This window comes from Neoarthrinium moseri (genome assembly GCF_022829205.1).
Source record: "Neoarthrinium moseri strain CBS 164.80 chromosome Unknown scaffold56_Wmoseri_CBS_16480, whole genome shotgun sequence".
In the NCBI taxonomy this organism is placed as follows: Eukaryota; Fungi; Ascomycota; class Sordariomycetes; order Amphisphaeriales; family Apiosporaceae; genus Neoarthrinium; species Neoarthrinium moseri.
In genome coordinates, this window is record NW_026055170.1 from 217858 (window position 1) to 232695 (window position 14838).

At 48.1% G+C, this 14838-nt stretch overlaps 7 protein-coding genes across 7 annotated transcripts; 4 read left to right on the top strand and 3 right to left on the bottom strand.

Annotated features, from left to right (window-relative positions):
• Positions 1-32: 32 nt before the first annotated feature.
• On the bottom strand, positions 33-2151 carry JN550_010647 (uncharacterized protein; the record flags this gene model as incomplete). The annotated part of the gene is made up of 2 exons (XM_049308925.1): positions 33-282; positions 353-2151. 2 exons carry the CDS (start codon positions 2149-2151, stop codon positions 33-35), a joined length of 2049 nt encoding a protein of 682 aa, XP_049167452.1.
• Positions 2152-3090: 939 nt separating this feature from the next.
• Positions 3091-3696, top strand: JN550_010648 (uncharacterized protein; the record flags this gene model as incomplete). Its single annotated transcript, XM_049308926.1, has 2 exons — positions 3091-3166; positions 3218-3696. The coding sequence occupies 2 exons, from the start codon at positions 3091-3093 to the stop codon at positions 3694-3696; spliced, it is 555 nt and encodes a 184-aa protein (XP_049167453.1).
• A 1906-nt stretch (positions 3697-5602) lies between these two features.
• Positions 5603-6177, bottom strand: JN550_010649 (uncharacterized protein; the record flags this gene model as incomplete). The annotated part of the gene is made up of 2 exons (XM_049308927.1): positions 5603-5924; positions 5975-6177. 2 exons carry the CDS (start codon positions 6175-6177, stop codon positions 5603-5605), a joined length of 525 nt encoding a protein of 174 aa, XP_049167454.1.
• A 1012-nt stretch (positions 6178-7189) lies between these two features.
• Positions 7190-8973, top strand: JN550_010650 (uncharacterized protein; the record flags this gene model as incomplete). The annotated part of the gene is made up of 3 exons (XM_049308928.1): positions 7190-7319; positions 7386-8219; positions 8279-8973. The coding sequence occupies 3 exons, from the start codon at positions 7190-7192 to the stop codon at positions 8971-8973; spliced, it is 1659 nt and encodes a 552-aa protein (XP_049167455.1).
• An 851-nt stretch (positions 8974-9824) lies between these two features.
• On the top strand, positions 9825-11411 carry JN550_010651 (uncharacterized protein; the record flags this gene model as incomplete). The annotated part of the gene is made up of 2 exons (XM_049308929.1): positions 9825-10369; positions 10421-11411. 2 exons carry the CDS (start codon positions 9825-9827, stop codon positions 11409-11411), a joined length of 1536 nt encoding a protein of 511 aa, XP_049167456.1.
• Positions 11412-12450: 1039 nt separating this feature from the next.
• On the top strand, positions 12451-13870 carry JN550_010652 (uncharacterized protein; the record flags this gene model as incomplete). The annotated part of the gene is made up of 4 exons (XM_049308930.1): positions 12451-12935; positions 13042-13213; positions 13394-13622; positions 13704-13870. 4 exons carry the CDS (start codon positions 12451-12453, stop codon positions 13868-13870), a joined length of 1053 nt encoding a protein of 350 aa, XP_049167457.1.
• An 86-nt stretch (positions 13871-13956) lies between these two features.
• JN550_010653 (uncharacterized protein) lies at positions 13957-14454 on the bottom strand (the record flags this gene model as incomplete). The annotated part of the gene is made up of 1 exon (XM_049308932.1): positions 13957-14454. One exon carries the CDS (start codon positions 14452-14454, stop codon positions 13957-13959), a length of 498 nt encoding a protein of 165 aa, XP_049167458.1.
• Between the last annotated feature and the right edge of the window lie 384 nt (positions 14455-14838).

The window sequence follows — 14838 nt, forward strand, 5'->3', positions numbered from 1 at the left end:
CCCTTTCGTATGTGACGCCAAGAAGCTCCTAGTCAGCACTGGAGCATGACGCTGATGACGACAACGATGCTGACCGTTAGCATGAGATCGACAAGCTGATCAAGTCCCATCAGCTCGCAAATGGCAGCTTTGAGGTCAAGTGGGCGGGTGAGCCGGAGCAGGACGTGAATTACGAAGCCAAGCTGAAGATTCAGGGAGGCGCCGCCGAGACGCTGTACGACTTGCGGTGCAAGCGCGGTGGCCGCACCGAGGTGCTTATCAAGGACAAGAATTTTGCCGTTTCTGGAGCAGTACTTCTTGCGCCACGAAAAGATTTCGATTTGATTATATCATCTATCTATAAATCTATTACAAAGAGCTGCGAATCGTGAGTGGGGCATCCTGTCCAGGTTGTCTATGGGCCTCCTTGACGCAGTCTTTCACCACTTCGTAAAGTTGCCCAGAGCGGATTGCATTGTAGACAATCGTATTATACTTCCCAACACTCGGTGCAACTTCGGTATACGTATCTTCTGTCACTCCACCTATTCCAGCCTCTGTAATGAATGGAACTTTCAGCTCGCCCCTGATGAATTGGTACATCTTGCTTGCAGCTAGACCTAAGGCGGGGCCGGCGTTTGGAATTTCGTCTGTACCTCCTAGAGATCTCACACGCAAGTCGAATGCTTGGCATAGAGCCACGAGATGAGCTGCAGCAAGCTGCGAGAACACCTCCACGGCTTTCAACGTATATCTAGCTGAGATCAATGCCAGGGAGTTGATGCCCTGGTTGCCCATTTCTGCTGTCTGTACATGCGAGCCTACGGGATTAGCCAGGAAGCCCAGCTCACTAGTAAGGGCGGCGACCATGATGTCTGTCCCCTTAAAGACGAAGCTGCAGGACGGGTCATCTGCGACGAGATTCGCTGGGAGTCCACGATTCGTAGCCGGATTGATGAGCTCGGTGCACTGGGAGAAAAGCATGCGGCCTAAAGACTGTAGGCCAGAACGTAACTTTTCGACTGCACTGGTGACTACCTTGGCCTGGAAATTCCCTCCGTGGAAAATCGACCCAGATTGACTATCGATAAGGGGATTATCTGTCACCGAGTTGAGCTCTGTTGAGATTTGTTTATAGGCAAGCATGATGTCTTCCAAGATGGGACCAATCCACTGGCTCGCAGTGCGAACAGAGTATCTGTCCTGGCGAAGTGTACCAGTAGTAAGATACTCATCACTGTTCACCATCTGAGAGCCGGAGAGGAAATTGTAGATAGTCTGTGCGCTATCAATCTGTCCCGGGTGAGGACGTATCTTGGCGATAAACGGATCAAAGCTCTCGTCCGTCCCACAGAGAGCCTCGACACTCATAGCTGTAAGGATCTCAGACAGCATCGCCAGGTTTGTACACTCATAAACAGCCAGCGCCGCAACAGCTGCGGAAACTGCCGTCCCGTTGACTATGGCAAGACCTTCTTTTGCCTCAATGCCCAGTGGCTCAAGGTTGGCCTCCGCAATCGCGTCATCAGCTCTCAGCAATCTGCGTTGTCCTGCGTGACCACGAGGGCCGATGAAAGCCGATACGTATTTCTTGCCTTGCAATACGCCGCCAATGTATGAGAGTGGACTTAGGTCCCCAGAAGCAGAAATACTTCCGCGTAGGGGTACCAAAGGTACGATGTCTTTGTTCAGCATGGCACATAGCCTGTCCGTGATCTGGAGGCGAACTCCAGATGCTCCCGCTGCCAGAGAATTCAAGCGGACCAACATGGAGGCGCGGACCCATGATTCAGGCATGCATGTTCCTCCGGGTTGGTCTAGCAAGAGAGGTCCGACGTGATCGGGACCTCCTTCTGAACTGGTTATGCCAGCCATCAGGAGTGTGAATAGGCGCTGCTGGAGGTCATTGACGGCACCTGTCCTCTGATCCGCGCTGCCGCCGAATCCGGTGTTGACTCCATAGATGACCTCGCCTTGGGCAAGCTTCTGCTTGACAATTTCGCTGCACTCATCAATAGCTAAGATAGCTTCCTTGGTGATGTTAACTTGAGCCAGATAGCGAGAGACGGCCACGACGTGCGGAACGGTGAGTGTATAGGCGTTAACGGAAACCTCGCGTCTTGATGCAGCCACTTGCTCTTGCTGGGCTACAACTAGCTCGGAGAACGACATCTCTAATCTAGACATGTTTCTGTAATCTTGCCAGAGGATAAGACAGTGCCGATATACGACAGAAGAGCTTTTTAGGATCAAATGTAGTGTATTATTGTTGTACTCGAGTGATATTCTTGTGATATTAAGAGCAATATTTATTCCGGGTAAGCCACTCGGGATAGGGCCCTTTAATATATATCTGACTCCCTTTTCTTCTCACCACTGTACTTAGCCGCCTCTATGAAACATCCATCTGCATTGCGCAGATGAGAGACAGATTTCGAGGGTGTCACTCCCATAGGCTCTGTGTAGAAATGGCGAATGTCATCCAAAACCAAACTTGCGAGAGTTTCCGTTATCGAGCCTAAGCATACTTGCAGGACTAGGATCACACACGGCAAGGATTCTGCAGTTCCCCACGCTACTTAGCCAAGATCAAGGAATAGATACTAAAGGAGTAACATATTGTGTCTCGATTAGAACGTATTGACTTTATGTTCGATCCCATGAGAAGGCCTAACCTCTGTGGGATGCATTTGGAATAATTGAACACCCAGTGGTGGGCATTGGAAGCAACGATGTACGTGACATACTGCTCAACATGAAACTAGTCCAGCTATGGCAAGTATTCCTTTACTATCGCCTGTAATATTTGTGCCGATCCCGGCCACCCACGTCATAGGGGTGAAGGCCTGGCTGCATTGCTATCACACGAAGACCAAGTAATTAAGCGACACATCACAAGTACCCTGCTGATTATCCGTGTATGGTAGTAGTAATCCAATATGACGTTAGGGAGGGGGGTGGGGCGGGGTGAGAGATGCTTTCAAACAGTTTTGATAGAATAAATGGAACAGCTTGTGCACTCTTCGTCTCACGTAAATCTAATAGCTGGGTAAGCACAAGAGACCCCCAAGCAATCTATCAGATCACGGCTTTACTCGAAGTATTGTCACAATGACAGCCCTCGGTTTGGAGGAGATTCAAAGGCATAACACCAATGATGACATTTGGATTATTTTACACGGTGTTGGTAAGATTGCTGCGGTTTAACGTAGAGAACACTGGAACTGATACATTGAAGTCTACAACGTTTCTAAATATCTAGAGAACCACCCAGGAGGGCCGGAACTACTACTCGAGGTAGCTGGCCAAGATGCCACCAAGTTCTTTGAGGAGGCTCTCCATTCTGAAGATGCTCGCGATATTCTACCTAGGCTAAAGGTGGGAAATGTGGAGGGATATCGGAGACTGGACGAAGTCTCTGATTCCATCTTGATTGTGGGGGCACAAGCTGCGGCAAAACGGGCATCCCCAGCGAATGTTGTTATACTGGTGGCTGCGCCACTCGTTGTTGCAACCTTCCTTGGTTATCATGGCGATGAGCTGCAAAGCTTGCGGTCGGCCTTGGCACAGGCTTTGACTGACGCGCACCCCCTGTGGTTTTCTGGGGTGATCCTCTTGATACTATGCCTGGCAGGTCTTGGCACGTGGGCAAGTTATATTATCTATGTCGACTATGGTGACTTGAAAAAGTTTCCATCCCACATTCGTATCGAGTAAGGAGGCGATGTTCAGATAGCTAGGTACTGCATGGCGAATGTTTCCACGTACGATTTATTGGAGTGGCTACTTCGATGATGCCCAACCATGCATAACAGTGCTTACGATAGTAACGTGGTAAGCAAGTGACTATCTTCGTCCACGACCGTGATACAGAGAGTGTGCTAGGCGAGTTACTCGAAGCTTAATGCAACATTCGGAATAGAAAAGTACCATGTTTGTTATATCATCATACCTAGGTATACATGCAAAGCATTATAACAGCACACAGGCGTGCATTCAAGAAGGAACCACTCTACAAGGGGATCTTCTCTAGAAGAGGGAACTAACTCATTACCCCCTGCATAATTTTTCGCCAAATCCAGTGACTGGAAGGAACAGGGCGGGGGTAGAAATCCTGATGCGGACCCGTTAGTATGCGGGAATCGTGTAGGTCAAGGGCGTGTGACTTGGAATTGCGGGCGGTTACGCATCGTCTACCAGGTCATGTATGGATAAGGCAGAGTGCATAACGGTAGGCCAGTAGGAAGCGTCCCTCAATATTAGATTGTGTAGCCTCAGGGATCGATGCGGCTGATGCCGCTGCAGATTACAAAACCCCTGCTCGGAGTCTATTCCCGCCAAAGTACAACAATATACGTATCTGCAGGCATACCGAAGTAACCTGCATGCGTCTTAAATCCACCTATTAGAAACCTAATAACCGGCTTATCAAGGATGGAATATCAGAATTAGTATCTTGATATGTATCAACGGCCGGATTTAAGTAATCCAAAATGCATATGCATTCGTCGCTTTTTATTACTTCAAATAGCACTGCTCCTGATGACAGGGTATTGATCCTCTACCCGGCTTCCGATACGAGGATTGCTGACATATAGCCTCTTGCGCGATCGCACGACATATCCGTGCCGCATCGTTACTTGAAGTGCCAAGGAATAGACCCCCACCTTTCTTCCTCACAGATTTTACGTTACAGCAGGTAGTAGTTGTTCTTACCATAAAGCGGGCTCTGTCAAAAGCAGAATGATTTTGTACTCAGCAACTTTACAGCTTGTTTTTCTATAGCTGAAGTATTAGTGCATCCTGTCATGTAATTCATTACCGCGTTTGATCATGTGATGCGATCATCATCTAACCTCTCTTACAGTATTGCGGGAAATGAGTTGTATAGTAGATTGATTAGCCCTATAACAAAGATGTGATGTATGCGCCGTCAGACACTCCCGCACTACGGCACGGTCGTTACTCACCATAATGTAACGCTTATCCCAGGGGTTGCAGCGGGCAAGAGGCCATTTGTGATTGACTAGCTGTGCGAAAGGGTGGTGGCTTGCATCCGATTCGTTAATCATCCTTGTCGTTGGCCGGCCAAGGAAGCAGTCATCTCGACACACTAGCGCAATCAACGGATTCGAGTGACTTGGCATACGTTGTCTAGATACGGGTGAACTTCCGACAATGAACAATCCTCATAGCTGCCAAGAAACACATTCCCAAACCTATAGCCACTATGCAGAAAGCTTGCATCCACCTGTAGGTTAACCGTCCATCTTCTTCATGGAATAATAAAGCCCCAGCAATAGGAATCCCGGTAAGACAGGAGAAACTAGCCACTCCGTAAATCATTCCAGTGCGGACACCAATCTCGTGTATCTCGGATATCTGGGCGGTTACCGGCGGCATGAGTGAGATAAATGCACCAGAAGTGAAACCAAAACAAGCACTAAATGCCATCAGACAACCAGTGTTCACTGGAATCCACAGAAATAGTGAGGCGACAATGGCTGCAGTGCTGCAAACGATCGCGTTCATACGTCCGAGCTTGTCCGCCATCAAGCCGCACACAATTCGTCCTAGTAAGCTATTTTGCGTTAGCTTTTATCACTTTAGGCGGTGGTATCGCTTACCTGCTAGCGTTCAGGACAATTAATGTAGAAGTCGCGATGGTATTCGAAGCACCCTGCGATCTGGCATAACTAGGAAGGTATGTGTTGGGAACAAAGAGGGCCCAAAAGGTGCAGAAGCCACCCATACTAAGCAACACGTACTCGACTTCTTTAAAAGGGCGAAAAAAGTCCAAGATATGCGGAATCTGCGCATGGTGTACTAGACGTGATGTACACGCAAGATTACCGACTACGAGGAGAATAAGAAAGGTGAAGGCCAAGATTCTGACAGCCCATCCAAAGTCCACGCCACGAGCTATGAGGCTGTCAAAAATGATGCTGTAGATGGGATTAGTGGCTATAACATCTGAGGACGGCATCTTCCTTACGGTATGAGAATGCCACCTAAAGAAGCGCCGGTACCCACGATTCCTATCGCGAAAGCCTTTCTCTTCCAGAAATAGGTACTGACGGCATTGAGACTGGCGTAATATAAGGTAGATGCGCCGATTCCAGACAATATGCTCTCGCTCAAGAAGATCTGATAGTACTGGGAGCTGAAGCTCAAGAACACGAGGCCGAGTATGTGCATAGTGCTCCCAATCATAAGTAGCGTGCGCGGTCCATAGCTGTCAAAAAGACGGCCAGCTACAGGCGCAAAAAAGAGTAAGACAAACAAATCCGCCGACGAAATCCAGGATATCGCCGATTGAGAGTACTCGCTCAATTGGTGTGTTGAGAAATAAGCGTGAAAAACACCGAGCCCGCTCGCCCAACCGAAGGATGTAAAGTTAAAACACCATGTGCCAAACACTGTCAGCCAAGCAGGCACGCCCCCATCTGGGTATGCCTCCGAAAGCGGCGGCGTTTCAATTTCCATTCGACTGGCATTTTCTTCAGGTTCGTGCGTCATATTGCTGACAGTGTGTCTGGCCATGGAATCCGCCATCTGAATTTGGAATCATGTAATGCGTCAGAGTATTTGAGATGTCTCAGACATGGGGTTTGCACCTCGAGAGATTGACGTACAGTATGCAGAAGCAAGGAATACAAAGAGAAATAGCTCTTGCGTTAACAGATACACATGATCGGCAGAGAAGAGATTGTAAGGATTCTGCTTCTCACCGTTGACAACTAAGAAGAAACAAGAAAAAAAGACAGATATGTTGGCACCTGTTCCAGAGGGGAATAGGGGAAGACGCAGGCAGAATCTGTGGTAATCTTGCACTAACTACATTGATCATGGGTGGGCCGATCTCTGAAATTCTGACATCCACCCCCCACGCCCCCTGTCCCCCCATACGGGCGGGATCAACCCGAACCTTCAATCCATAGAGGGAGCTTCTGTATCTCTCGGGAATCAACACTGCAGGCCACATGAAGGATTGCAGGTAGTATGCATCTTGATGAGTTGTTCGGCAATTTAATTCGGCATTCGATAGTTCCTTTCTTTGAACACTCGATAAGTGCTACGTAGTAGGCTGGATGCCCAAGTTGCCGGCCCTTGATCCTGCCAACAATCTCTCCGTGGGACTGCCCCCTTCACAATTTACATTTGCAAGGTTTCGGGAGCCTGATCTAACTCTTGAGACTGAACTTTGACCATGTCGTGCGTATTCTTTTTGGTCGGCGACTTGCCGAGTAAACAAGTCTCCATTTCCCTACCTCCTTCCATCAATTTCCGTAGCCTCAAGCAGGCCGTGTCAGAAAAGTTTAGTATTATCGATCCAAGTGGTATGTGTCCTAACGCGGATGCTAACAGTTATTGACTGATTTGCTTATACCTTGATTTCAATTTAGCATTATCCTTCCTCACAGGTGGCACTGTGTGCGATAATTTGGCTTCACTAAAGCAATTCCCAAAACCTATCGGCGTTTTGGTCAACGGACGTGCTGTTAGCGACCCTCCCGGACCCCGAGGTCTACCATTCATTGGGAGTCATTGTGAGGTGTACCCTGATCATATCGGGAATCATGAAAGATTGTTTCAGATCTACGGCCCCATCTTCAAAACAACAATCATGGGCCGGACGGTTTACCACACCAACGAGCCCGAGATTGTAGCACATGTCTTTAAGGAGACCGCATTCTTCACCAAGGAAATTAATGAGGCTCACCCCTTATATGGGGTAAAAAGTCCACACGCTGGTGTCTTCCTGACCGACACACACACGGATGTCTGGAAAGAAGCCCATAAGTTCATGGTTCCAGCTTTCGGTCCCAGAGCAATCGATAAGTATAGCACTGTCGTCGTTGCAACAGCTCGCAAGACATTTCCGGTATTTGATAAACTGGAGGAAGAAAATCTTGCTTGGAATGTATACGACTACATGCTCAAACTTGCTTCTCAAATAGTAGGGGAACTATTTATCGATGCAGACTTTGGCCACTTCGAGAAATTCGACTCTCCTATTCATGACACTGTCGCCGCCATATTCAGGCTTCTTGGTCTGAACAAGAAGGTCACCTCCTGGGGAGACTGGTATACCTGGTTACCATTTGGTGACCCAAAACGGCTGCGTGATACGTGGCATGATGTTGGGTCACGTGTCGGAAAGCACATTGCCGTAGCTTCAATTGGGGAAGGCGATATACCTCTACAGGAAGCTGCCCTCAAGGCGAAGAATCTGACTGGTCAGTTTACTAGTTACCACTATCCATTTCAATAGTTCACAAGCTGACCTCCTTTATAGACTATTTCATTCGCGCTACAGACAACAAGGGTAACAAGATGTCGGCCGAAAGTCGAAGACCGGCACTTATCGTAGCTGTCACGGCCGGGTTTGTTACCACCAGCGCACTTCTATCTTGGCTGCTCTTCGGATTAGTCACTTATGATGGTTGCCAATCCATCATCCTGCAGGAGCTGGTCGACAATGGCATGACTGAGGAGACCGAGATGACTGGGGAGTTTATTGGAAAACTCTCATTCCTTGATAAGTTCGTCAAAGAGACTCAAAGACATCATACAACTTCTTTTCAACCCGCAAGAACAGCCAGAACTGATCTTATCTTGCCCAACGGCTTCCGGTTACCGAAAGGAGCCGTGGTTATACCTGAGGTGCACCACCTTCACCACAATAGTCAAATTTGGGAGAACCCTACACGGTTCGATCCTGAACGATGGGATACAGAACAGGTTAAGTCACGTCACCGGGCTTCCTATATTCCCTTCGCAATGGGCCCGAGAATGTGTATAGCGATGAACTTCGTGACACGGGAGGTGAAGATATTGCTGGCTCAACTGGTCTATCGATACGAGTTCATCCGACACGGCACCAATACAATCGAGTACGATCCTATGTTTCAGACTATTCGACCCAGGAATTTGTACATGAGGACACGGAAACGGGTATCATGGCCAAGCCTTACGAAAACAGATTCATGAGCTATTTCTATAGAATTTTTTCCAAAACCAAGACAATATGTTTGTCATCGTTAATAGCATGAGTCCAAATGAATGGATGGTACATTTTAAAGATATATTCCACGTAACACATCTAATACTCACATTTTAGTCTCAATTATGAGAATAGGTGTCCAAGACACATTAAATTTAGGCTACTACGACCGCATTGCCAAAATGCTCTCGTTCTGCAAGATCGTGCATTCAGAAATCAGCCTATCAGAATTTCCATGATAATCTTCATGATATCAGTACAAGTGGCGTTGGACTCTGGTCTAGCACAGCCGAAGGAAGGGACACATCATGATGGCGTCATATAATCCTGCATGATAGGCGACGTGGAGCCATTCACATCATAAGATACGTATTTGCATGCAGGACGAGAATACTAGCTACATATGCGGCTTACATGGAAATGTTGATCCTACTTTGCTCAGACTCATGCATGTTTATTTCTCAAATTTATTCTGCACTAGGGACCTTCACCTCCCCCATCCAGCTATATCTCCGGCCACATATTGCGTAAGTTCTGAACCATGGGGGTCTGTCCCAAACGAATGATGCATAGTGACTCATGCGTGACTTTCAACGATGCCGGGCGGGGTTACCTGTAGCCCCTGCCACCTGCATATTGTATATCGGCAAATTAACCGGAGTCACAAGCGTTCATTTTGTGCAGTCTTGCAGATCTGTACTCTTGCAGAGAAAGGTATACCGTGTTACGGTTGAACAAACCCTCAGATATATTAAACTTTAGTAACTCGTCTCTACTATCTACCAAGCCCACACCAGTACCTACCTTAGAATCAAACCAATTCCACACATCAAGCAATATGGCCCATCTGGATCTGCTCGTCTCGTATGGAGCTCCCCTTTTTGTATTCGCTACGATATTCTACTATTTATTAGCTCCATACTTCTTCACCTACGGCAAGCTTCGGAATATTCCAGGCCCCTTTCTAGCCAAATTCTCACGAGTGTGGCTTCTATATGTCTCTCGGTGGGGCCATCGTGCTGAGCGCGTTGACGAGCTCCACAAGAAATGGGGGCCGGTCGTTCGAATTCAACCCAACCAGTTTAGTATTGCAGACGATGAAGCTATCCCCGTCATTTACGGTCATAAGAACGGGTTCCCAAAGTCAGACTATTACGACGCCTTCATTTCTATGAAACCCGGCATCTTTAGCACTAGAGACAAGGCTGTTCATGTAGCTAAGCGAAAGAGAGTCGCTCATGTGTTTGCACCAAAATCTCTCGGCCAGTTCGAGCCATACATCCACTCAAACCTTGCCATCCTCGTGCGCCAGCTAGATAGCATAACCATGAATCAGCGCAAGCCTGATGGCTGGGCTTACCTGGACTGTCTTCCCTGGTTTAAGTAAGCACTTCCCAAGGCGATAAGTAACCCGTATGCTGATCTACCTCGCAGCTTCACTGCGTTTGATATCATTGGTGATCTCGCCTTTGGTGGTTCATTCGGCATGCTTGAATCTGGAGCAGACATCGCGGAGTACCGGCCATCGCCAGAAGCACCGCCTTTATATACCCGGGCCGTGGAGACCTTAAACCGCCGTGGCGACACGGCAAACACATTGGGCGCATTGCCTGAGCTCCGACATTATGCTAAATGGTTGCCCGACCCATTTTTCAGACACGGCTCCCAGGCCATCAAGAATTTGACCGGTATTGCCATCGCCCGTGTGAAGAACCGTTTGGAAAATCCGCTCAAGAACAACCGTGAGGATATTCTACAGCGCCTCATAGAGGCCCGAGACGATAACGGACAACCACTAGCTTTTTCTGAGCTCGTTACGGAGGCTTTGTCGCAACTAGTAGCGGGGTCCGATACCACCAGTAACTCAGGTTGTGCTTTACTTTACCACGTGGGCAGAACTCCAGGGATCCTACCTAAGCTCCAAAAGGAATTAGACGCTGCGATCCCAGACGACGTCGAGGTTCCATCTTACAATATGGTGTCCAAGCTTCCATACCTCGAGGCTGTAATCAACGAGACATTACGGCTGCATTCAACTGCAGGCCTGGGACTCCCACGAGAGATCCCGGCTACGTCGTCGGGCGTTGATCTCCATGGGCACCATTTCCCTCCTGGAACCATTCTGAGCGTGCCGATCTACACGATTCACCATTCCAAGAAGATATGGGGTTCTGATGTAGCTGATTTCAAACCTGAAAGATGGTTTAGCCTAACCGACCGACAGAAGGCTGCTTTCATTCCATTCGGGTCTGGCACGCGGGCATGTGTCGGACGTAATCTAGCCGAGTTGGAGATGAAAGTCATCATCGCCACGTGGGCAAAGAGGTATGACTTCGTCACGAAACAGGACCATCTGGAGACCTTTGAAGGGTTCCTACGGAAGCCGCTAGGTTTGCAAATCAGCCTGAGGAGGAGAAAACTGTAGGATCGTTTTGGGCTGAGATAGTGAGCCTAGAGGACATGCACCTTTTGAAAGGCTACATATATCATCATAAAACCCAGGCGAGGATGTCGACTCCAATGAACATGCTAATCAAATGGTCTTGCTGTACCTCCGCCAACATAGCTATAGTACGTCTCAGACAAAAAATATCTGGAACCTCGGTTTTGTTCACAAAAGCGTGGCATCACTATAGATTCTTGAATGACCATCATGTGTACCCCCTGAAGTTCAAGACGGTTTGTATTTGTCCGTGTATTAAGGACTCCACATCAAGGATATGAATATAAAGTTTTCACTTGGACTATCTGGTGTATGTAAAAGTGGAGAAGTTCCACAACTCGCCATGTATATACATACTCTTATTAGAACTCTCTTTTGCCTACTTTAATCGACCATAATACGTTTAGAGGATCGTTAAATACCGTACTCTGTGTGACAATGGTGCTTCCCTTGGTCATGCTGGAAGTTGCATACGACACTGTCGCTCATGGAATCCGTGGCATTTTAGATCAGGGGACCCCTGTCACTCTCCATCCGAGACAAAACAAGATTCACCTCCGACCCTGTCTAGATTATGCATGGATAGACTATATAGTACAGCAATGCTGTCAGTACTAAAACCATCTTCTAAATTATAAAAGCACCCCTACTTGGTACCCCTTAGATAAGGTACACAGTACTGTGTCGGGATATTTGATCCGAGCCGCGCATGCAACAAAAATTACACTAAGCCCGACCCCTCACTGCTGAACTACTGCACCGTAAGCACTACTTCGAATCTTCTCGAACCTGGGCTACGATTATTGTTAGCCAAGAGCAAAGTCCAGCTGCTTGTTGGAGCGACGCTGCAAAATACAGCTGCAAGGATTTGTGGAAGCGCTGTATATATTGCTTGACTAAACAGCCCGGTCAAAGTCACTAATTATGTCGAGTGTCTTGCTATATGAATTTCCGTCTGACGAAAACATCCGTTCAGTCCCATTTCTATGAATGACATAGATAGTACTATCATCCACTCACTATGCATTTTAATCTTCTCTTGCTTATATGCCTCTTCTTCCCTTTCCTAGCAGCCTCCCTAGTTGCGTGGAATGACTTCTCGCACGGCCGCGTCGCACTAGAAAATGTCAGCATCCACTTCCGGTACGCAGGTTCGGGTCCGGCGCTACTCCTTGTGCACGGCAACCCGCAATTTAGTCTTACATGGCAGGTCATCGGCCCCATCCTAGCAGAGAAATATACCGTGATCGCGCCCGATAACCGTGGCGCCGGTGACTCCTCTATCCCCCCTGATGGTAACTATAGTGCCACGGCATCCGCTGAGGATTTGAAGGGCGTGCTTGACTTCCTTGGCGTTAATGAAACATACGTCTTTGCACATGATAAAGGTGTCGCGATGGCTATGGCCCTGGCTATCAAGTACCCCGAGGCCGTCAAAATGTTAGGTCTGAGCGAATACGTGTTACCAGGATTCGGGTACGAGCAAGCGGCTACGCCGGCGCCGTAGTAAGTGTTCCCCCTTTTCTACCATTTAGCCCAACGATCCCTTGCTCATCTGAGCGCAACATAACATATAAAAAGAGTCACGGTGCTGATATTGATGTTCACTCAGCTGGGATCTGTACGCAAAGCCGCATTTGGCGCTGTTTCAGGTCATTGACTTAGCTGAGTTCTTATTGACTGGCAAGGAGAGGCAGTTCCTTCAGTGGTATTTCTATCGTGGATCCTACTCGGGTCCTACGTCCTTCACCGAAGATACGGTAAACCAATATGCGACCTCTATTGTAAGTTGAAGCAATCGTCATACTGCGCAGCATTATATTTCCAAATTCGTGAGCAGACATCAGTGCCATGCACGCGAACGGCCTGATTAGTCCCAGACATTAAGCTGGCGATGCAGCCATCCTTATTCAATTGACATGGAAGTTCATTTGAAATGGCGATACTAATCTCTCGCCTGGCAGACCAAACCCGGATTTCTCCGCGCCATGCTGGGTCCCTATTCCGCGGCCGCCATCGCGGCCGACGCCGCTTTCTTTACAGGAACGCTGACCAACAACACACTGCCCATGCCCATTCTAGGTCTTGGAGGTGAAGCAAGTTATGGAATTCCATCGGTTCTCGAATCAGCAATGGGCGGTTTCAGCAAGAATACGGAGCTAGACATCATACCCAAGACTGGGCACTGGATTGGTAGGTGCCACACCTCCCCGCTAGTAGTTTCGTGTTCCTATATGATATTAGTGAACAACAAATGCTGAAAGCTCTTCATAGGCGACGAGAATCCAACGTGGGTTGCCGAGCGCATCGCTCGGTGGTTGGAAACAGATGCAACCCCACTAGTTGCTGTAGATCTAGCGTGGCTAGACGACAGAGTGACGCTGGAAGTTGGGTTCTACGGTACACTAGGGAATGCTGCTCTTGGTGGGCTTTCATTATAATTACATTCGTAAAATAATGGTAAAAGCCTTTTATGAATCTGTAGCCATTGCTAAGACCCCGCGTCCTTGTGACCGGGAGTCCGCAATCAGAGATTCCCTACAGTAGCCGTGATAACGCCCTCGGTAATCTGGATCTGATCGCCCTTCTTCTCGAGAAGCAGCTCTGTCAGCTCACGGCCACTATACTCATTTTCTATAGCAGCCGTAATAACGCCCTCCGTGATCTGGATCTCGTCACCCTTCTTCTCGAGAAGTAGCTCCATCACCGCACGGCCACTGTCCCAATTCTGTGCAGCGGAAGTGAGCACCCGCTCTGTAATTTCAGAAGCTGGTATTCGGCTGCATAACTCAAAAATGATATCTTTTGCATTGGCTCCTACTTCTCGCGCAATGCTATCCATATGTAGAATTTCTATCGGGTCGTGGTACATCTGCATGATCCATCGAACTATGTTTAGATTGCCTCTAATAGCCACGGCGTTCAAGGCGTTTCCATGGGCGCCTCGAGCTATGGACAATTGTGAGCCGTCAGCCCACACTTTGCGCACTTTATCCTCGAAGCCCAGAAGGGATGCGTAGTACATGGTTCCTGCGTTTATAACATTTAGGTCCTGAAATGGGTTATTAGGATTGTGTAGTCGAAGCCAAGCATTGAATTGCTCTGTATTATTCGAATCAAAAAGCAGGTTGATTTGATCTTGGAGGTCCCTTGTCGGTTGTGCTTTCAAACCCCGTCTTGTATGCTCCGGCCAGTAATTAACAGCATAGTGGAGAATGGGACCTGGGTGACTTTTAAGCAGTGCTCCGAGTGTAGTATATGCGACATTTTTGTCCGCTAGCTCAGTTGTGAATTGATACCATTGCCAAGCCCGCTCGTAGTAGACCTGTATAAGTAGAAACTCCTTGACAGAGAAGTGAGCCAATTTAACGATTTGTGTTGTGTCCTTATCTATGATCGTTACGAGAAG